This window comes from Elephantulus edwardii, unplaced genomic scaffold (assembly GCF_000299155.1).
Source record: "Elephantulus edwardii isolate Elephantulus edwardi_28Jun2011 unplaced genomic scaffold, EleEdw1.0 scaffold00175, whole genome shotgun sequence".
NCBI lineage: Eukaryota > Metazoa > Chordata > Mammalia > Macroscelidea > Macroscelididae > Elephantulus > Elephantulus edwardii.
Window position 1 is genome coordinate 1,703,598 of NW_006399925.1, and position 24,544 is coordinate 1,728,141.

Below are 24,544 nucleotides of genomic sequence, written 5' to 3' on the forward strand. Positions count from 1 at the left end.
AACTATATTGGCAGGATTTTTACACCACCATCACCACCACCCCCACCACCACAACCACCATCACCAACACCCCTGCCAGAGTTAGGTAATTTTATCTCCTGCCCATCCTTCTCGGTTAGTACCAAATTTCTCACCTGAAAAGAGCTTCATCTCAGCTCAGACTACCAAAAATTCTTTTTGAGCTGTTCAAGAGCTATCCCAAGCATCATCTTCTACCTATACTTTCCCCAATTATCCAGAAGTAATTCATAACCCCCTTCAGGACGCTCACAGAAGTACTATAGCCAGGTGTTCACATAGTGTCCTAACACTCTACCTTGATTTTCAGGAACCTTCACATGACTAGACTTCACTAGACTGTCGGTTCCTTGAAGTGAACACCATCATATTTCTGTCATTGCCTTTATATTCCCCTTCTCTGTGTTTTACACACAGCACACATCTGCAAAACATGTGGTGAATTGTTTTTTCCATACAAAACCCTCCGCTCCTTTATGAACAGGAAGTGGCAATGTCCGATCCAATTGTAAACTAGAGGAAATAGTTAAGTAGTGCAAAGGAAGTTGCTGATGATGTTGTGTGCACTTAACTCTGGCTGTAAACACACAGCCTCCTTTTAAGAACAAACTAAACACAGGACCCAATGTGTCTGAGAGAACAGGATGTCACTCTTCTGATAACTGAGGGAATTGGACGTGAGCTGTCATTGGGTCCTTACAAACAACCATGAGAGACCCACATTGTTTAGTGGCAACCAGCTGTCGGTCCTATCTTATGGATGGTACTAATTTTACATTTACTGATTCTTTAAGATCACATCTTGTGAGGCCTGGATGTGTAGAAGTGTGTCATTAAATTCTGACTTAGTGATGGCAGAATTGCACAAAGCCTTTGCTGAAAGTGAAAGTCCCAGTACACCATGATATACCTTCATCCCTTTACCTAGATTCTTCATATGTAAGTAGAAAGGTAGGAATTTCTCTTCCCGGCTTAGTATTTCTCTTCTGTGAGGCTATTTCTCTCTGTTACAAACTCGGTTTCACTAAGGCCTAAACTGTACTTTCTTTTACACTGGCACTAATGCACATACAACTACCTCTCTTAGACTATTTCACTTGTGTGTCTTAACCATAAACAAAATTATGTTGCATTGTGCATTTTATGAAGCCCACTAAGGTGACAAACCTGGCTCAACATTAGAAATATTGAGCAATTTATAAAATATGTGAAGCCTAGGATGCATCCTACAGATATTAACACAGTAGATCTAGTGTAGGGCCCACTTGACAAGCTTTCATTAGTCATTTGGATTCACCTCCTTCTTGGTCAGGGCTCGGGAAACTGTGTCCCCTGTGTTGAAGTCTTAATGTCTTAGGTTGGCACACTAAAACCGTCATCCAAGCCCCAATTTTCTGTTTAATATTTCTGGTCACACTTAGAACATCTATAACTCTGTGCCCCTTTTAATCTACCATGTCTACTGCTCCTTCAGGAGCTCTGGTGGCTTGGCGGTAAGGGATTGCACTGCCAACCCAAAGGCATAAGGTACGAATCTACCACCAGTTTCTCTAAGGAACAAAGATGCACAATCTACTCCTGTGGGATTGATTGCCACTGAAAACCTGCCAGAGCACCCAACAACAGTGTTATTTATTTTATTTCTTTTTACACTTTATACTGGTTTATTTACAAAGCTCAAATACATTGTTTTTCACATCGGATCTTTCCCTTTCCCTTCACCACCTCCACCCATCAAATTGTGTGACTCTATATTTAACAATACTCCCTGCCCAAGCCATCCTCACTTCTCTACTTCTATCATCTTCACCCCCTCCCCTGCCTTGGATCCTCATACTCATCCTACAATAACTGTTTTATACAGTATCTTATGCCCTTATGTGACTGAGTTAGTTCAATCAACACAATGCTCTCTGGTCCCTCCCAAGTTAGGTAGTAATTTACAAAATCATTGCTCCTGTATGTTGTGTAGTATTCCACTGTGTGAATGTACCATAATTTCTCAATCCATTTGATTTGGTTGGACATCTGGGCTCTTTCCATGTTCATGTGATGGTGAATAACACTGCTATGAGCACTCGTGTACAAGTCTCTGTGCCTCAGTTCTCATTTTCTTGGCATATATTCCAAGCAGTGGGATAGCTGGGTCATAAGGAATTTCTACGTTCAGCTTTTTGAGAAAGTGTCAAACTGCCTTCCAGAATGGTTGTACCATTTTACAATCCCACCAACAATATATAACAGTGCCTATCTTGCCATGTCTTCTCCAACATTTATTACTTGCTGTCCTGTTAAACTTTGCCACTGTTACTGGAGTGAGATGGTACCTCATTGTGGTTTTGATTTGCATCTCTCTTAATGCCAGTGATTTTGAGCATTTCTTCATGGTTGTGTTGGCCATTTGAATATCTTCCTCTGTGAAAATTTTTGCCATGTCCTTTGCCCATTTTGTAAGTGGATTGTCAGTCTTTTTCTTGAGGAGACCCAAGAGTATGCTGCACACTTTCATGCTCTTTGGAAGATGGTAAAACTTCACCTCAAACACTTTGTATTCATTATCAGGAAGGATAAGTGCTTGGACAAAGGCATCATGCTTAGATCAAAGAGAAGAAGACCTTCAACAAGATGGACCGACATAGTGACTATTAACCATGGGCTTGGACATGGTAGAGATCATGAGAATGGTTGAGAAAATGGCAAGGCCGGGATCTGTTGTTCACGGGGTTGCAATGAGTGGAAGTTGACTTCATGGCCCATAACAACAACAGAATTTTATGAATTAACACAACAACAACATAGCTGTGACATTAGAACTGACTCTCCCTTGATCTTTTAGTGGCTTTTCAAAGGCTAATAAACATACAGGAGTTTGTGGTTGTTGTTGTTATGGGCCATCGAGTCATTTGCGACTCATAGCGATCTTATGTGCTCAATTTTCTCCTTGGGAGCAGCTGGAGGATTTGAACTGCCTCTCTTTGGGGTGATAGTACAACTCCTCATCCACTAAGTCCCCAGGATAAGGCAAAGTTCAGATATGTGGTTCAAAGGGTTGCTATGAGTTGTAATCTACTCAATGGTACAAAACAACAACAGTTCTTTCCAAGTTACCTGCCTCAGTACATTCCATTCCCAAGTGAACTCATACATCTTCAACTCCTTGACTGACATCACCATCCTAACCGCTTCCTCTAGACCCAGAGCCTGCGTGCCCCCACGGGTTGGCAACAGGCATTGTACCCACCGCCACTGCAGCATTCTTCACAAGGCACAGTGGTCACTGTTATTAGGCTACTCGCCATGAAGCGAACACAAGCCTCCTCCAGGGCAGGCAGGTGTTATAGTCACTCGTCTCCACAGCCCCTGCATCTAGTCCAAAGAGCCACAGATCTCATCTACGCTATCTGAACACAATAAAAACTTAAGGCATCTTTCTTAAAAACCAAAGTCAAACACGCGTTGCCATTGAGTAAATTCTGAATAAAGCAGGACTTCTCCATAGGGCTCTCGTAGCGATACTCTTTTTGGGAGTACATCACTAAGCCTTTCTTGTCACACAAGACAGGTTTGAATTACTAAGCTCTTGGTTTGCTGCTGTTGTAGTGTGCCACTGAGTCACACTCGACACACAGCTGACCATCCAGCAGGTTTACAGGGGCTGTAAATCACACAGGGGGAGATTGCTCATCTTTTCCCCACAGAGGAGCTGGTAGATTCGAACCACCTGCTTTGGATTAGCAGGGCAACTATTTATGCACTAAGTCACCAGAGCTCCCTCTGAGTTAAGAGAATGCAAACTGTTTGCACTACCCGGGAACCCTTCTTAAGCCCTGACCAAAGTACTCTCCTATGGTTTTCTAACATATAAATACCTTAATTGTGATTTTATATTTGTTGATAAAACACTGCGGCATAACAACCCTAAGGTCGACCAGGAGTCTAGATGCATAGCGGCGAAAGGATATCTCTCCTCTCTATTGTTCAGAGAAACTGCATTAGGCTCCTTTGTGGAACCAGAAACAATAGAGCATGCTATAGAAAGCTACAGTGAGCAACATGTTAGAAGATAAAAATAAATTCCTCTGAAGAGTTCAAGTACTTTTAGGTTTCAACATTTCCTGTCTAAGCCTGGCTTAGAGCAGCACGGTCTAACATAAAGATGACGGCTTCCTTTGTGTGTGACAGATCATAGGGAGGATGCTGGTTCCATTCCTCACAGATTCGTTTAGGAAGGACTGTTAATATCCGAGATCTCTTTGTCAAAAAGGAAATAATAATTCCCTCCTTGACAGAAACAGTGCCTGAATCACAAAAAGATAGGAATGTAGAAATAAATGAAACCATGCAGGCACATTATAATTACTTCAATAAACATGAATTATGCACCTACTTGGAAAAAGAATAATAAAAGACATGGCACATGTCCTTTCTAGTGGAAGCAGTAAATGTGAGGGCAGCATTTGTTGTTAAAAGCAGGGAAAAGGCCAAGAGAGGGAAGAGTTACGGGCTGCACCAATGAGATGGTCCAGGAGGGGGTGAGGCCTGGCTACGTGCGGAAGAAGGAGAAGTGATAAATATGATCACAAGGAGGAGGTCTAAAATAAATTTTAGTTCCCTAATAATCACAGGTGCAGGAAATAGTGCCTCAGGTGGAAAACTTTCAAGGGTAAAGACAATCTAAAGTGAAACCCTCTTTCCCCTCTTGTGCACTGCTGGCTTCACGCTTTCCATTTGTGTGCTTGTCTTAAATCACTGTTATGGTCCTTGATAAATCACTCCCACAGAAGACTCCCTTTCCTCCTAACTCTCCTTTCAATGACAACAGAGTCATTTTTCAGCTGCTTTTCAATTACAAAGAAAAACAGGAAATTCTTGGCCACAGGAGGATAGCTTCCAATGATGAAAATGGTAGAGCTGGTTTCTTTGCCATTAGTTCATAGAAGAATTCAATTCTGGATTGTGCCTTTTTGTACAGATTAGACTCTACTTTAAAACTTGTGCCACAGATGTTAGAATATTTCAGTACAAACAGTATTGTGCTCAAAAGGAGAAAGACAAAAGGCAATGTAAATCAAACTTATCAGTCTTCTACCTCTAGCATTTATCCTAAAAAAAATCTGACAATAAGTAGTAACATGATATTTTCCATTTCTTTCCCCATTCAGATCAGTTATAAGGAGTGGCAAAAAGCAAGGTGGTGTTTATAAGTGCCACTGAGTCAGCTTAGACTCAAGACCCTAGGTACAATGAAACAAAATCCTGCATCATCTGGCTTCATCCTCACAATCTCCATAGTGCTTAAGCTCACGGTTGGCCAAGCCTTTGGGTGACAAGTGAGTAGACAATGTAGATCTGATTCTGACTCATATAAGAGTGGGATGCACAGAGTTTTCAAAGGCATATTTTTTTGTGTAGATTTTTTTTGTCCTTCTTCTGAGGTGTGATGGACTTTAATTACTCATCAAAATGAATAAGGAAGCAGGATATAGTGATAAGAGAGGTACCAATTTACATCTAGAACAAGTGGGGTCCACAAAGAGAGGGGAAATTGAGTCTGAGCACACACACACACACACACACACACACACACACACACACACACACAGGTATGGCCTGTTTAGGAAACACTCATAGCAGAAGAGCTTCATTATAATATGTTATACTTGAGATGGTTGACATTGAGACTAGAAACTTCCAATCTGCTGGACAGGAGTTGACTTTGCAGGGTGTTTCACCCTGTTGGTGACATGGCAGTCACTAAGTATTGAAACTGCCACCCACGTCCAGCATGTTTCATTTCCTCTCTCTAGTGGTTGCTAAATGTTATAGATTCTGTCTCCTGACCATATCTACAACAGAATGAAACACTGTCCAATCCTATGCCATCCTCACAATATTTGCTCTCCATAAATCTCCTATGTTCAAAACTCTTTACCTAGACCACAATTCAAAAGCATATATATATATAATAGTTGTTGTTAGGTGACATTGAATTGCATATGACTCATACTGACCCTATGAACAAAAGATCTAAACATAGTCCTGTGTCCTGTCCTGTGCCATCCTCACATGCACCCATTGTAGCAGGCACCTTGTCAATCCACCTGGTTGAGGGTCTTTCTCTCCTTCACTGACACGCCACCCTTCCCAATATCATGTCCCTCTCCAAAGAATAGCACCTCCTAGCAACATGTGCAAAGTATGTGAGGAAACATAGGTATTAGTTCTCTTGGCCATCCATGAGATGTTCAGTGCTCTTTCCAATACTACAACTCAAAGGCTTCAACTATTTTTCTGTCATCCTTATTCATTGTCCAGGTCTTGGATGCATAGCTAGTAATTAGAAAGACCATATACCTTTGTCCTCAAATTGACATCACTACTCCTCAATAATTTGGAAAGGTCCCTACTGCAGATTTTCCCATTGCAATGCATCTCTTTATTTCTGCCTGCTTGTACCAAGGGTGTTAATTATTGATCCAAGCAAGATGAAGCCACTGATAGCATCAATCTCTTCCCCATCCATCATGACACTGTCTATTGGTCTAGTGTAAGGATCCTTGTTTTCTTTATATTGAGACACAATCCATATTAAAGGCTGCATTCCTTGATCTTCTGCAGCAAGTCCTACTAATCTTCTGCAAGTAAGGTTGTGTCATCTGCATAACACTGATTATTGATGAGTTACTCTCTAATCTTGAAGCCACATTCCCCTTCACTGAGTCCAGCTTCTTGGATATTTGCTCAGCATATAGACTGAACAGGTATGGAGATAGAATAAAATCTTTACACACTACTTTGCCAAATCCAAGCCATGCAGTGCTCCCAACAACAGCATCCTGGTATATGTATAGGTTTCTCATGAGCACAATCAAGTACTCTGGGATTCCCATTTTCCTCAATGTCAGCCACAACTTGTCATGATTCACACAATCAAACGCCTTTGCACAGTCAATAAAGCACAAATAGACATTCTTACTTTCAGCCAGGATCCATCTGACATCAGCAATTTATTGCCCTGGTGCCTGAACAGTAAACAATGAGGATTGGTTAGGCCTGAGGATCATGTTTAGAAAGAACATTGTGCTAAGTGGTGCAGCACTTGTCTGTCAGTTTGCTGCACTGTGATTACTTGATGTTGCTGTGATATTGAAATCTTTGCCACTGGTGTGTCAAATTCCAAAAGGGTTTCCCATCATGGATGAGTTTTGGTGGAGTTCCCTGATTAAGACAGACTAGGAAACTGGATGGGCCATCTACTTCCTAAATAAAAGGCTTTTGAAAACCCTATGAACTATATATACATGTATGTTGTTATTGTTATGTGCTGTCGAGTTGCCGGCAACTCATAGCAACCCTATGTATAACAGCCTTCAACCTTGCTCTATCCTGTGCCAATCTCACTTTCTCAGATACACCTACTCCCAGTACCCCAGTTACTGAATCAATTTATCTCATTGTGGGTCTTCCTCCCTTGCACTGTCCCTCCACCCTCCCAAGCATGACATACCTTTCCAAGGACTGGTCTCTCCTTGAAACATGTCCAAAGTATGTCAGACAGAGATTCAGAAACCTTGTCTCCAAGGAGCAGCCTAGTCTCACCCTCTCTAGGATGAACTTGTTTGTTTTCCTAGCCGTCCATAATTTATTCAATATTCTTCTCCAGCACCACAGCTCAAAGACATCAATTCTCCCATTATCCTTAGTCATTGTCCAGCTTTCTTACGCATACCAAGTAATTGCAAAGACCATGGTCTGGATCAGATGCACCTTAGTCTCCAGACTGACATTGTTGTTTTTCAGTACTTTGGAGAGGTCTCTGACAGCATTATTTCCCAGTGCAATTCGTCTTTTAAATTCCTGTTTCTGGTCCCAAGAGTGGTGATTGTAGAGCCAAGCAAACTAAAGCTATTAGCAATCTCAATCTCTTCACCATCTATCATGATGCTGCCAATCGGCCCAGTGGTGAGAATCTTTGTTTTCTTAATGTTGAGCTTCAATATAAGAAGCATCTGGTTTGAGTCAGCTGTACTATATTTTTTGAAGAGACATCCTTGCTCTTTAGCACTTTAAAGACTTTCACTGTAGCAGTCTGCCCAGAGCAGCACATAGTTTGATTTCTTCCTGTCTGCTGCTTGTATGGGAGTGAATTCTAGGATCAAGTGAAACGCAGTTCTTCCTCTGCCTCTATTAATCTTTGCTATTTTGCTACCCATCTCTCCTTGGACAAAATCTAAACTCTATTCATCTCTATACACACCAAGCTGCATCTCAAATCTGAAATGAGCTTTCCTTCTTCAAAACTCAAGTACACATGGCTGTCTTCTCATACCATTGTTCTCAGTGAGATAATATTTCAGTAAAGCCAGAAAAAGTATAATATTGATACTTATCCATTTCATAGAAATAATCCATGGGCTCTTTAGGAAATAGCTGGCATATTTTTGTCATTCTGAATCTGAACTCCAAAGTTAAAACAACAATTGAACGTTTAAGGCCATACTCACATCAAGAGATTCAAGACAGTACCAGCAGAAGGCGTGTTTGCAGTTTTTGCACATCATTTGGGCACAGCCTTCATCACGTTCGATGTAGACTTTGCACTTGGGGCAGCGTTTGATTGGTGCATCATCCTCTTCCATTTTGAAAGCAGAACTGCAGGAGAAATTCCATTAGGGCTTCTGTTTAAAGGGATCCCAAGAGAGATCTGTAAGCATCAGCTCAGCCGGAAGCATTAGATTAACTGGACAGAGTGAAGCCATTTTTCCTCCCCAACAAATGAAGCAAAAGAAACCCAAATAAACAAAAATATCCAGGAAACAATGGCCAAAGAACCGTGATTTAGGGAGTTTGGTTTAGAAATAGGGGAAAGGAAAGGAGCGATTACAACACATAAACAAATTTAGACAAAGACAAAACATGGACAGTGACTTTTAATGGGAGGAGTAATCTGATTAACGAGATTAATTTAATGGTATGAATAATCTGTTTAATGAGAAGAGTATGTTTGCAATTTTTGCACATAGTTTGGGCCTACACTTCATGCTCAATGCAGATTTTGTACTTGGGGCAGTGTTTAATGTGGACAGCATTGAATCATATGGTACCTAATTAATGGGAATTGAAGTTTTATGTTCTTATTCATACATTTGTATGTTTTTAAGGGGTTAATAACACAGTTATATGCATTATTATTACTATCAGGAAAAAACCCAAAAAACAAAGGCTGTAACACACAGTCACATAAACACACACTAATCGCTTAGATATAGCTGGCCAGTCTATATGAAACTGTTTTGGTCAACATGAAGAGCTTTAAACCTGAGTTCAAGTGCTGCCTATTCTATTTTTACTATGTGATATCCTTTCCCCATTTTCATGTTTTCATCATTGTCAGGAGAGTGTAAGACTATGTACAAAATGAGCACACTGTCCTTTCAAGCATGTGTAAAGTGCTTCTATATATGCTTGCAATAATACTAAGCTGCTATTAGAAAAGACTGGATAGATATTTAGGTATGCCTCAGAAAAGATATCTACCCACAACACTAATTTTAAAAACAAGGCTAAATATATACAGGAAAAGATCTGAAAGAATAAGCAGTAAATTGTTATAGGTAGTTATCATTGGTTATAGGAGAATAGTATACTACTGGAAGTCATTGCATCAATCAAATAGTATGTAGTAAATGATGATCTTTAGGAGAGAATATTATGAGCCCAAGTTCATTGAAGTTGTATAAATTTTATCTGAGTGCATTCTAGCTGAAAGGTCTTCTACAAGTGTCCTACTAAGTATACATATTAAATATTGTTGCTAAGTACCATCCAATTGGAAGTGACTCATAGCTGACCCTCCAGTGGGTTTTTAGAGGTAGCACATCGCATGAGAGGAGACTGTCTACTTTTCTCCCATAGAAATGCTGGTGGATTTGAACTGCGTGCCTTTGGGTTGGCAGCACAATCTGATATTAGTAGTGAATCTTCCATAGGATACATCCATAGGTTTTTGCCAGGCTTTTCTTCTGAGATGACTCTAGGTGGCTTTGAGTCACTACTCTTTGTTTAGAATCTGAACACTTCATTTTTGCCAACCAGGGAGCTGGACCAGAGTCTGGCAAAATTTATGGATGGACAGACCAAAGAAGAATATTTATTATATCCTTCCCAATGTTTTTATTGTTATATGCCAATGAGTTGATTTTGACTCACTGTAATGCTATGTGGCAGAGCAGAACTGCCCTTTGTGGTTTTTAGACTGTAGTTTTTATTGATGTTCTGGTAGGATAACCCGTAGAGAGTTGTGCTCCTAACCCAAAGGCTGCACAGTTCAAATCCACCAACAACTTCTTGCGAGAAAGACTGGGAGTCTCCTGTTGCGATTTACAGCCTTGAAAACCCAGTTGACGTTCACTGTGAGTTTGAACCAACTCAACAGCAGTGGATTTGAGTCTGAATCATTATGGGAAGGAGCTTTTGTGGCAGAGAGGTTAAAGTGTTAGACTGCTAACTCAACAATTCAAACCCACTAGTTGTTTTTCAGGAAAAAGATAGGGCAGTCTTTATCTGTAAGATCATAGGTTTGAAAATCCTACAGGGTGGTTACACTCTACTATAGGGTCTCTATGAGTCAGAAATCTTTATAGGAACACACTGTCTGGTTTTCTTCTCACAGTGTTTCCAGTTACTTACACCCCTGGGTCAAGTAACAGTCAAGAGTTTAACTCCTGTACCACCAGAGTTTCTTCTCCTTCCTATTAGGCTCCTTATCTTAGAAAGATGTAAATGCCTTTGCCTTATTAACCAGGGACCCTGTTTCTGATGACCTCTCTGCTATTTCTAGTCACTACCTGTCTTGTTTGTTTTCAGTCCTGTGCTCTCCTTCTGGATCATCTGCAGCACAACGGAAGCTTGGAGAAACCTCACATATCATGGGACATAAAGGACTTAATAGTAATTAATTGTTCATATGCTTCACTTTCCAAAGTAGTTAGGTTATAAATGTGCTTCTTCTGCATCCTAATATTACCAGGAACTTGCAGGGCACACAGTCCTCCAAAACAAATAAACAGGAAGAAGTAATAACATAGATAAAGAAAAATGTGGATGAGACTCTAGAGGATGAAGGCACAGTGGGACTGGTCTAGCCATGCAGCCCTGCCTGTCTTCTCTAGGGAGAGTTGTCAGGAGGAAGCACATTTCCTTTTCTAAGCCCTCAGGCCTCACCCTTTGTGGCAGTCTATGCACAAGAGGATACCTGCTTTCTCCTGGAAGAAAGGTGATTGGCATGGTGTCTTGACAGCCCTGGCCAGGGTGCCAGCTGGCTTTGCAGGCTGAGCAGAATTGCATGTCACAAGCTTTACACTGCACCAGCTGAGGGGTCTGCAGGCCCATTTCCTGGAGCTGGCACACAGCCTGGCAGGTAGATGCGGGGCACCAAGTCCGACAGGGGTCAAGGAGCACCTCTGTAACAAGGAAATAAAATAGGTAAACCATACTCCAAGACGATCAAATGACTGCACTGTATTTCAGGAGTGGGTAATCAAGCCAATTCATTGTTTTGCATCAGGAGCTCTGGGGGTATAATTCAAAACGTGTCAGGCTTCTAACCTTAAGGTTGATGGTTTAAATTCACCAAGCACTCCTTGAAAGAAATATAGGCTGTCTCCTCCTATAACAATTTACAGCCTTGAAACCCAGTGCAAGGCCATTTTGAATTGCAATCAACAAGAGCAGGTTAAGAAAATGTCTTTATAATTTAGTTGGAAAAAGTGGCTCTTTTTGATTTGGATCCCATCTTGCTCTTCAGTCTCCCCTGCAGCCATTCTCACATCACCTCACCTGGGAGAGTGGCAGGTCTCCAAATACCGAGGGGATCTTTTCCCTGCCACTGCCTCTACTTAAAATGCCTTGGTTGCACCATTTTACACTCCCATTAACAGTGAATAAGGGGTCCAATTTCTCCATGACCTCACCAGCATTTGTTGTTTGCTGCACTGTTGAACTTTGCTAATGTTACTAGAGTGAGATGATATCTTATAGTTGTTTTGATTTTGCATCTCTCTTAGGGATTTTGAACATTTCACAAGTTTGTTTGCAATCTGAATGTCTTCTTTAGGTGAAATGTTTGCTCATATTCTTTGCCCATTTTGCGATTGGGTTGTCTACCTTTATCTTGTTCAGGTGCTGTGGTATCCTGTAAATTCTAGATATAAGTCCCTTATTAGACGTGTCATTACCAAATATTCTTTTTCTCCAATCTGTGGCTTTCCTGTTTATCCTGTTGGAGAAGGTTTTGGATGTGCATAGGGATTTGATTTGCTGTTCGGCACTTCCTCAAAAAGTTGGAAATAGAAATACCATTTGATCCAGCAATTCCACTACTGGGAATTTACCCTAAAGAAACCAGAACTGTCACCCAAGCAGTCACATGCTCCTTAATGATTTTTGCAGTTTGCTCACAATAGTCAAGAGTTTGAAACAACCCAAGAGCCCATCAACAAACAAATGGATAGAGAAGCTTTGGTAGATTCACACAATAGAATATTATGCTGCATTGAAAAATAAGGAACTCATGAAATATTATACAAACTGGATGATCCTGGAGGACATTATGCTGAGTGAAATATTTCAGTCACAAAAGGACAAACACTGCATAATGCCACTGTTATAAAAGACTGACCTGGGAGTGGGGGAAGAAACTAAGAAAAGAGGGTATAAACAATGTACACATCATTAAAACAGACAAGAGAAAGAACTATTTAAAAGGAATATATGATTAGGTATTATTTGTATGACCACTTGGCCAACTGACTGGAAGAGATCTATATTTGTTCCCATTCCAAAGAAAGGTGACCCAACTGAGTGTGGAAACTACAGAACAGTGTCATTGATTTCACATGCAAGCAAGATTCTGCTGAAGACAATCAAAACCGATTAGAACAGCACATCAGCAGAGAACTGCCGGAAGTCCAGGCTGGGTTTAGAAGGGGTCGTGGTACTAGGGATATTGTTGCTGATGTTAGATGGATCTTGGCTGAAAGCAGAGAATACCAGAAGAATGTCTATCTGTGTTTCATTGATTATGCAAAGGCATTTGACTGTGTGGATCATAACAAACTGTGGCTGACTCTGAGAAGAATGGGAATCCCAGAACATTTAATTGTGCTAATGTGAAACCTATACTTGGACCAAGAGGCAGTAGTCAGAACAGAGCAGGGTAACACTGCATGGTTCAAAATTGGGAAGGGTGTACGCCAGGGATGCATCCTGTCTCCATACCTTTTCAACATGTATGCAGAGCAGATTATCCGAGAGGCTGGGCTCTATGAGGAGAATTGTGGCATCAGGATTGGTGGAAGATCTATTAACAATCTGTGTTATGCAGATGACACAACCCTGCTTGCTGAAACTGAGGAGGACCTCATGCACTTGCTACGAAGGGTCAAGGACTGCAGCCTTCAGTATGGACTGAGGCTCAATGTCAAGAAGACAAAGATTCTCGCCACTGGACCAATTGGCAGCGTCAGGATGGATGACGAAGAGATTGAGATTGTTCACAGCTTCAGTTTGCTCAGCTCCACAGTCAACACTCTTGGCTCCAGCAGTCAGGAAATCAAAAAGCATATCGCGATGGGAAAGTCTGCTGTTAGGGACCTCTCTAAGGTACTCAGGAGCAACAGTGTCTCTCTGGAGACTAAGGTGCACCTGATACAGGTCATGGTATTTGCAATCACTTGTTATGCATCAGAGAGTTGGACAATGACTAGGGAGGACAGAAGGAGAGTGGATGCTTTTGAGCTGTGGTGCTGGAGAAGGGCACTGAATGTACCATGGACTGCCAGGAAAACAAACAGATCCATCTTGGAGAGGATTAAACCAAGCTGCTCCTTGGAGGCAAGGATTCTGGGGCTTCATCTGACATACTTTGGACATGTTGCCAGGAGGGACGGGTCTCTGGAGAGGGACATCATGCTTGGGAGGGTGGAGGGACAGCCCAGGAGGGGAAGACCCTCTATGAGATGGATTGATTAGGTGACTGGGGTAATCGGGATGGATGTGTCAGAGGCGGTGAGGTTGGTGCAGGATAGAGCAGGGTTTAAGGCCATTGTGCATAGGGTCGCTATGAGTCGGAAACGACTCGACGGCACATAACAACAACAACATTATTTGTATGACAACTTTTCAATAAGAGGTGCATAATAAAGTGGATGGAGGGGGGATTTTTAAAAAAAATTAAAGTGAACTGGGGGGATAGGAAGGTTAGAGAAGAAAATGCACGAAAATGAATGAATGGAAATCCAAGTTCTCGGTAAACTTTCATTAAAATCTCAAAAAAAAAATAAAAAACAAAAAATGCCTCAATTACCCAAGATACCTACCCTGCCTCCTGTTCCTAAAGGCTCTGCTCAGACATCTCTATAGTCTGGGAATTTTTGCCTGACCACCCGAGTGGGGTTTTCTCTGGTTCCAGAACCCCATAGCCCATACTGCACTTCATTTTGAGAGTGTTTCTATGTCTGCCTGCTGTTATAGATGGCTTTCTGAAATGAAATATGTGTGTTCAGTGGTGCATCTTCCCCACCTAGTCCAGTGGTAGGCACTTGGTAGGCATTCAGAAAAAGGATGCTAAACAATGGAATGAATAGAGGGAAAGGAGGAAAGAGAACTCTTCTTCTAATCAAACGATTCGTCTAACACTGTCCTGACTTTCCACACATAAATCTAAGTCATGTGCATATTACAGCACCAGACTACGACTTTGAAGATCCAGCTTTCCCTCTGAAGTGGAAGGCAAGTAACTGCAAAGCCAAATTTAATAGAATTAGCCTGCAAGTTTATTTTTTCAAAGCAGAACACCCTGACACTACTATTTCTTCAAATCCTTGCCCAAAGGCTTGTTTCTTTAAAGAATCGGTCTTGAGATGCCTTTGCCTGTGGTCCAGTTATTGATTTTATTTACCCTCCTGTACAGTGTGATGCTGAATTCTTAATGAAGGGAGAATGGGAGGGACAATCTTGCCAGGAAGCCACACGGAATGTCAGCTCCTTGCCAAAAATCTATGCGAGGCCAAAGGATTAAGGAACTATTTCAAACGGCTTCAAATAGGCCACTGATTTCTAAGCTTTTCAGCAAGGTTGTTCTTGGTTCTTGGGAAGTAATTCAAGACAACTGGAATTTCCTGGGGAAATTGGAAAGCGATGAAAAGGCCCTTAGAAATTTCTTGCTATTTGACTGGCAGCCAGGACAGGTTTGGCTCACCTACATTAAATACACTATTCATTTTCACTAGGACTCGAGGGCATCCTTCGAGCTTTGTGCAGACCCCAATCTCACCTAAACATACTGTCACAGGATGGTTGGAGATTTAGTTACTAAATCACTAAGTGAGGTATTCTGATTAAATACATACATACATACCTGCTACTTCTTTATGTTTTCCCATACTCTCCATCTATAAGAAACCAGATACACCTTGCACTAGCAGTCAGGAAATCAAAAGACTAATTGCATTAGAAAATCTGCTGTCAGGGACCCCTCCAGAGTGCTGAAGAGCAATGGTGTTAGTCTAGAGACTAAGGTGCTCCTAAAACAAGCCACTGTCTTTGAAATTATTTGCTATGCATTAGAGAGCTAGACAATGACTAAGGATAATAGAAGAAGAGTCTATGTCTTTGAATTGTGTTGCTGGAGAAGAGTGTTAAATATACTATGGACTGCCAAAAGAACAAACAGGTCTGTTTTGGAGATAGTGAATCTAAGTTGCTCCTTGAAATCAAGGATTTTGAAGTTCTGTCCCACATACATTGGACATGTTGCCAGGATGGACCAGTTCTGAAAAAAGACATCACCCTTGGTAGGGTAGAGGGACAGTGCAGCAGCAGAAGGCCCTGAAAGATATGGTTGACACAGTAACTGGGGTAATGGGGGTAGGTGTGTCAGAGAGAGTAAGACTGGCTCAGGATGGGGCAGGGTTCAGAGCTATTGTGCAGAAGGTCTCTATGAGTCACAGGTGACTTGATGGCATAGAGTAGCAAGTATAACCTTACTAAAGACACAGTCATACAATCAGGGGTTAACAGATTTTTCTGAAATTAAAGCAAACAAACAAATAAACAAAATCCTGTAAATCATATCTTTCTCCTAAAAACCAGCAGAGAGAAACCACCTGTGGGTTTACAGGACAATTTCCTATTTTTCTGGAGCTCCATCTTTTGCTTTAAGGAGTAATTCCTTCTCAAAGAAATTATTGATATAGGTTCAAAATACTTATTACTGTAATATTGTAAATAGTTCTGCGGGATTAGTGGTAAGAAATTGTACTGGAAACCCAAAGGCACGCAGTTAGAATACCTCAGGGGAAGGATGGTCAGTTACCTCTTGTGGATTTACTGCCTCTGAAAAACTGACAGTTCATCATTTATGGGTTGGTTCTGACTCAGTGGCAATCAACAACTACAACATAATATTGTACCATCGAGTGGGAGTCAAATCATAACAGACACTCCAGTGGGTTTTCAGAAGCCATCTTTCTCCCACACAGAAGCTGGTAGATTCAGACTGCGTGGATCTAGGCTGCAAAACAACTCCTTACCACTAAGGCACTAGAGTTCCTTTCAATACAAGGATACAAACAGACCTCATTTTACTAGTTGACATTTACAACATTTGCCTTTCTAAGAATGTTTCTAGAGAGTTCTGGTGGCTTAGTGGTAAGGAATTGTGCTGCCAACCCAAATGCAAGCAACTCAAATCCACTACCAGCTTCTCTGGGGAAAAATGGGCCATCTCCTCTCCAGCTAGTCAGTTCTGACACAGGAGGATAGGAAGACAACAAGAATGGTAATGGCTATCAGATGTGATAAAGTAGCTATGTGAGAAAAATGCCCCCGAGCTGAGGCAGCTGATTGTGCCCTCTCTGAAATGAGGGGCATGGCAAGATGAGAAGAGACAGAGATTCCAGGGCATGCCCATACAGTTTGTGACTGACAGCTGGGAAATTCCAAAGGCAGACCCTGTGCGTCCTGGTTTGATTCAGGAATTAGAAGCTCTCAACTATCTCTCATCCCATCTCTGATACAATTCTATGTGTGTTTATTTATACAGCTCTCTGCTATCTATCCTTAATGTATGCAGAGATGCCCACAAGACGAGACTGCGAGATCCTGTGCACCAGACTCCACAGATGAAGGTGCTCCGTGTGCTAAGTGACATAAACTAATAAATAATTAAAATAAAATAATTAAGAAAAGTGCTAAAAAAATGCTCAACTTTTCCTTTATGCTCTTTCTAAATCAACACACAGTTAATCCTGAGCCAACAGAGAACCTAAATGAATAAATACCATTGACAAGAAATAAGATGACTTATCAGATTTAAAAATTTCAAGTTCCCACTTCTCTCTCTGCCCCTTCAGTCTTTGACAGCGGAGAAAGGAGAGCTGCACCAGGCCTTTACACATTTTACTGAGAGATACTACCTCCAAGTTACTCTCCTTGCACAACAAAATAGAAAATACATCATGTTATGTCATAATGAGTGGACTCCAATTAAACCATGGAGAAGATGGTGGAGGGGACATACTTAAAGTATTTACATACACAAGAAGGATTTTAATTTTCTGACTTTTGTACCCCTAGAGCTGTGACATGAGATAGCCAATCCACACTGGTATAAATTCTCTACTACAGGTATAAAGGGCAAGTTATCTTCCTAATCTCTTGACTATAAAAGCCATTCCTTGGGCAAAGTGCAAGATTTTGGGTTTGGACCAACCTTAATATTTTAAATCAACAACCTCATACCTGAATGTACAAATCAAGTATAAATAAATAGGAAAATCACACTAAAATATGTAATAAAACTTCTCAAGAGAAATAGATATAGATGCATGAGATACCGCATATATCTAATGTAAAATATACATGGAAGTTGTTGTTAGGTGCCATTAAGTCAAGTACGACTCATAGCAAACCTAAGAACAACAGATCTGAACCTTGTCCCTTCCTGTGCCAATTTCACAGTCTCTGACACATTTAAGTCCATTATTGAGGTCACCATATCAACCCACCTGGTATAGGGTCTTCTGCTCCTGCATTGTCCCACTAACTTTTCAAGTTTGATGTCCCTCTCCAAGGAACAACCTCTCCTAGCAATATGCCCAAAGTGTGGGAGATTAAATTTTATCATCTTTGCCTTCAAGGAGCCCTCTGGCTGCACTTTCTTTAAGAACTGTTTGCAGTACATGGGATATTCAGCACTCTTCTCCAACATCATACCTCAAAGGCCTGTCATCTTTATTTTGCTGTCCAGCTCTCAGATGCAAAGCAAATGAGTGAAAAGACCATACCCTGAATCAGGCACACTTTAGTCCTCAAACTGGTTTCATTGTTCCTCAATGATTTGGAGAGATCCCAGACTGTAGACTTTCCCAGTACCATATGTCTCCTGATCTCCTGACTGCTAGCACCAAGTATACTGATTATGGATCCAAGTAAGATGAAGTTATTATCAGTCTCAATCTTTTCTCTATCTACCATGATGGTCCAGAGGTGAGAAATTTGTTGAGGTACAGTGGTCTATTGGGCCAGTGGAGAAGATTTTTTTTCCTTTTCTTCTTGACATTGAGATGCATCCATATTAAAGATTGCAGTGTTAGTTTTCAACCTTCTGCAGGAAAATCTCGACATTCTCCTCACTTTCAGCAAGCAAGATTGTGTTGTACATACAACAAAGGTTATTGATGAGTTTTCTTCCAATTCTGATGCCACATTCTGCTTCATCAGCGTCCAGCTTCTCAAATAATTTGCTCAGCACAGATTAAACATGTAGTTAGAAAGGATACAGCACTGACACACACCTTTCCTAATGTGATGTTAAACACTGAGACAGTGATTTGTCAAATTCAGTAACAGTTGCCCATGGTGGACAGTGTTTGGTGGAGATCACATATTAAAACAGGCTAGGAAGCAGGTGTGGCATCTACTTCCGAAATAGCTTGCCTCCAGAAACCCTATGAGCCTGGAGAAATGATGAAATTTATACACGTGTTCAGGTCTTTCTTCCTTTCATAGGGTCATTATAAGTCATCTACGACTCGATGGCACTTAACAACAACAAGTGTTTCATTGCTCTGTTTGCATAACAGCTTCTTGGTCTAAAAATAGTTTTCAGATGAACACAATTAAGTACTCTGGGTTTCCTACTTCTCTCAGTGTTAGCCATAATTTGTCATAATCCACACAATCAAATGTCTTTGCATAGTCAATAAAGCCCAAATAGATGTTCCTCAAGTATTCTTTATACATTCACTATAATAAAGTAATCATTTCCTCGGCCAGGTTCAAATTGTCTTCCTGTCAAACATTCTTCTAGGTGGTATAGCACTGGTCTGTGCGTTGCTGTACAGAGGTAACTCGTGGTTGCTGTGATGCTGAAGCCTGTGACAGTGATGTGACAATCGTGGTAATGGGCACCCATGGTGGACAGTGTTGGCTGGAGCTTCCCGACTAAATCAAGCCTGGAAGCAGGAGCAGCATCCACTTCCAAAACGGCTTGCCTCTGGAAATTCTCGAACAGTGCTCAGGCTGTTCATTCATAAGGTCGCTATGAGTCATCTATGACTCGAGGGCATTAAACAACAACAATAATAAAAAATAACATTTGGTATAATAAAACATAGTTTAATAGACATAAAATATGCACTAGTTAGTAAGTAGTAAATAGCTGGCTATTAAAAAATAATAGCTAGTGTATATTTTAATGCCTATTAAATAATATTTAATGAATATTTTATTATAGCTAGTGTTGGTTTTTCTTCCAAGAATCTGCACTGCAATCCTGCACGTGGTTGGGATCTACCTGCTGGTCCACAGAAAGATCACAGTGTGATGAACTGCTACTGAAAACCCGCTGGAGGGTCAGCTATGGGTTGGTTCCAACTCAATGGTATTCAACTACAACAACAATGTATGATAATTATTACAGCTACAGGAAGAATGTCTATTTGTGCTTTATTTACTAAGCCAGAAACTACTGAAGTGCAGTACATTGTTAGAGAACTGCCAGATACAAGCTGGGTTTAGAAGAGGTCGTAACACTAGAAACATTATTGCCAATGTCAGATAGATCTTGGCAGAAAACAAAGAGTACCAGGATATCTATCTGTATTTTATTGACTACACAAAGGCATTTAAATGCATGGATCACAGGAAATTGTAGTTAATCTTTTAAGTCTGCTGTCAGAGACCTCTCCAAAGTACTGAAGAACAACGATGTCAGTTTGGAGACTAAGGTGTGCCTAATACAGGTCATGGTCTTTGCAATCACTATGTACCAGAGAGCTGGACAATGACTAGGGATGATAGAAAGAGAATTGATGCCTTTGAGCTCTGGTGTTGGAGAAGAGTATTGAATATACCATGGACTGCTAGGAGAACAAACAAGTTTTTCCTGGAGAAGGTGAAAACAGGGTGCTTCTTGGAGGCAAGGATTCTGAAGCTTCATCTGACATACTTTGGACACATTATAAGGAAGGACCAGTCCTTGGAGAGGGATGTCATGCTTGAGAGGGTGGAGGGACAGCACAGGAGAGGAAGGCCCTCAATGAGATGGATTGATTCAGTGACTGGAGTAACGGGGTAGGTGTGTCAGAGATAATACAATTGGCACAGGATAGAGCAGGGTTGGGTTGTGGTAAATAGTGTTGCTATGATTTGCAGGTGACTTGACGGCACATAACAATAATCTTGAGGAGAATGGGAATCCCAGGATACTTGATTGTGCTTATGTGAAACCTGTACTTGGACCAGCAAGCAGTCCTCAGAACAAAGCAAGGAAACACTGCATGGTTCAAAATCAGGAAGGGAATGCATCAGAGATGGTCCTATCTCCATACCTTTTCAATGTATATACAGAACAGAACACTTGGGAGCGTGGGCTTTATGACGAAGAATGTGGCATTAGGATTGGAAGAACACTCCACTATTTGCCTTATGCAAATGATGCAACCTTGCTTCCCAAAACTAAGGTGGACCTGAAGCATTTGACACAGAAGGTAAAAAAAAAAACCCTAGTCTTCAATACAGACTGAGGTTCAACATCAAGAAGTCAAAGAATTTCACCATTTTGGCCAATAGGTGGGATCATGGTGGATGGAGAAGAGATTGAGGTTCTTAACAGTTACAGCTTACTCGGCTCCACAGTCAATACTCTCCGCACAAGCAGTCAGGAAATCAAAAGACAAATTACATTGGGTAAATCTGTTGTCAGGATCCTTTCCAGAGTACTGAGAAGCAATGATGACTAAGGTGTGCTTGATCCAGACCATGTTCTTCACAATTACTTGCTATGCATCAGAGAGCTGGACAATGTCTAAGGATGACAGAAGAAGAATCAATACCTTTGAACATACCATACACTGCCAACAAAACAAATAGGTCTGTCTTGGGGAGGGTGAAACCAAGTTTTCCTTGGAGGCTAGGGTTTTGAAGCTCCATCTCACATACTTTTGAGGCATGTGGCCAGGAGGGATTGTCCTTGGAGAAGGACATCGTGTTTGGAAGGGTGAAGGGACAACACAGGAGAGGAAGACCCTGGATGAGATGGATTGATGCAGTAACTAGGGCAATGAGAGTTGGTGTGTTGGAGTCAATGAGACGGGCTCAGTACAGAGCAGATTTCAGAGCTGTTGTACACAGAGTCGCTATGAATTACAGGTGACTCGATGGGATATAACAACAACAACAGTTATAGTAAAAACCAACAGATGACACAACCTTCCTTATTGAAAGAAAAGGAAGAACTTACTACAGAAGATCAAAGATTACAGTATTCAATATTGACTATATCTCAACATCAAGAAAACAAAAAACCTCACTGCTAGACCAAAAGTCAAATTATGATAGATGGAGAAAAGAATGAAGTTATCAATTATTTCATTTTACGTTGATTCACAATCAACACCCAGAACCAAGAAATCAAACAGTGTGTTGCATTTGGAAAAATATCTTGGCAAGGACCCCTCCAAAGTGATAAAGAGTGAAGACATCAATTTAAAGGCTAAAGTGTGTCTGATCCAAGCTATGCTCTTTTAAATTACTTCCTAGTCATCAGAATGCTAGACAACGACTAAGGATGACAAAGAATGGATGCTTTTGAGTGATGGTATTGGAGAAGAGGACTGAGTACCTCCTGAATGTCAAAACAAGAAACAAGTCTATCCTGGAGGAGGTCTAACCAGATGCTCCTTAGAGTCAAAGACGGCAAAACTTGGCCTCACATATTTTGAGCATGTTGTCCTCTGGAAAAGACATCATTATGGGAAAAGTGGAGGGTCAGACAAAGAAAGGAAAATTCCAACAAGATGGATTGATTTGTAACAATGGGCTTGAGCATATCAGGGATGGTTAGGATGGTTCAGGATAGGGTAAGGTTCAAATTCATTGTTCATAGGGTTGCTATAAGTTGTAGGTGTCCTTATTACTAGTTTTTATTAAGTCAATTCCAAGTAATTACAATCATATGCCTGTCAGAACAGAAATGTATTCCAGCCATAGAGTGTTCAATTGCTGGACAAAGACTATTCAGTTCCAAACACAGAGTCTTCACTTGTTGGACAAAGACTGTTACTGTAGAAATAGAAAGATAACTAGTAAAATGTGTATGGGGACTCAAGGGGGTGGCTGGTAGCAGAGGGGTGAGGATGGACAAGGAGAAAATCATAAGGTCACAAAATTTGTTGGGTGGAGGGAGGAGTGGGTAAAGAAAATGAAAAAGATTTCAGGGGAGCGATCTGGAAAGAAAGGATAATGGTGGGCATAGTTCAATGATGACTAATTTTATAAAACATAATGAATGGGAAAACAACCATAATGAATGGGAATGATTGTATGAAACACAATGTGAATGAAGGATAGTGCATATGAACTCTGTAAGCAAGCTAAAATAAAATAAAACTAAAATAAAAACTTAAAACAAAAAAAATAGTTTATTTGTGGGGCACACTAGATGAAAAGTACATAATTCTAATCTTCCAAAGAGACATTAATAATAGAATAATAAAGTATGGCTCTAATATTAGTTATAAAAACACCCAAGCACCCAAGACTTGTGAAAAAGGTCCTTCTCTTATTGAAAATAGTTTGTCAACTTTCAGGATCATGCTATAAATGAAAATGCATCCAATGATAGCTCAAATATTACTATTGCACTGTTTGATTAATGATTTATAATAAGACTAAGGTAGTTGGTCTGATTCTGTTGTTTGTCAGAGACAATACAATTGACACAGGATAGAGTTGGGTTTAGGGCTGTTGTACATAGGGTCACTAAGAGTCACAGGATGGCACATAACCATAACAACAAGAGGAAATAGCTTTCTTTCTTGATGGTATTAGGTGTCACTGAATCAACTACAACTTAACCCTAAGAACAGCAAACAGAAACCTTGTCCTATCCTGTTCCATCCTCATGATCTGAGCCATGTTCAAACCTTATGTTGCCATCACTGTGTCAATCCATCTCACTGAGGATCTGCCTATCTTTTGCTGAGCCTCTACTGTTTCAAGCATGATATTTTTTCAGTCCTGACAGTTTCTTACATCATATCAAAAATATATGAGATGTCCTTTCTAAGGAGCACCTTGGTTTCACTTCCACAAAGGCAGATTTGTTTGTTCTTTTGGCAGTCCAAGATATAGTCAAACTCTTCACCGACACCACAATTCAAAGCATCAGCTGATAGGTCTTCCTTATTCATTGTCTAATTTTCACATGCACACAAAGCGCTTGAAAACCCCACAGCTTGGGTACAGGCATCTTTAGCATGTCTTTTGTCTTTCTTTTGTTTAAACATTCATATTTTGCTGAACCAGGCATATCTTAGTATATCCCTCTAGTCTATTCTGCATTCTATTTCCATGATGATAATTCTTTTCATTTAAATATCAAACCTGGGGCTGTTATCTTAGTAGTGAACGCCATACATAGGCAAAAGAATGAGAATGTAGCTTTAAGAAAGAGAAAAGGGTAGGTTCCAATGATTTAACTAAGATGAAAAAAATTCCATAATTCAAATTCAACATCTTCACTATAACGTTTTCCATAATAAACATCACTTGCACACAATTCTTCTATTGATTTTCTTGCAAATGAGCAAAAGGCCAAAAATATATGTAAAAATAAGGCCAAATGAGGTACACACACACACACACACACACACACACACACACACACACACTCGCATGCCTAGTGGCATAAAGCTGTGCTGTAATCCCAAAGGTATGCAGTTGGAGGCCACCAGCTGCCCATGGGAAAAGGATAGGCAATCTTCTCCCACGCAATGAACTGCCTTTGAAGACCCACTGGAAGGTCAGCTATGGGTCGGTTCTGACTTGATGGTAGACCACTACCACCACAACTCTCTATATGTACTCCCATGTTATTAACTGCCTCTGTAAACCCGCTGGAGGGTCAGCTATGGCTCAGTTCTGACTCGATGGAACAGAACAACAACTATCTATCTATCTA

At 40.8% G+C, this 24,544-nt stretch overlaps 1 protein-coding gene across 1 annotated transcript in view; it reads right to left on the minus strand.

Annotated features, from left to right (window-relative positions):
• The window catches only part of RNF144A (ring finger protein 144A), an 82,364-nt gene that overhangs the window by 21,641 nt on the left and 36,179 nt on the right, over nt 1-24,544 (minus strand). The window contains exons 4-5 of the mRNA XM_006895732.1: nt 11,273-11,480; nt 8,523-8,670 (exon numbers count right to left, since the gene is read on the minus strand). Of these exons, the coding sequence (XP_006895794.1) occupies nt 8,523-8,670; nt 11,273-11,480 (356 nt within the window). The remainder of the gene's footprint in view (nt 1-8,522; nt 8,671-11,272; nt 11,481-24,544) is intronic.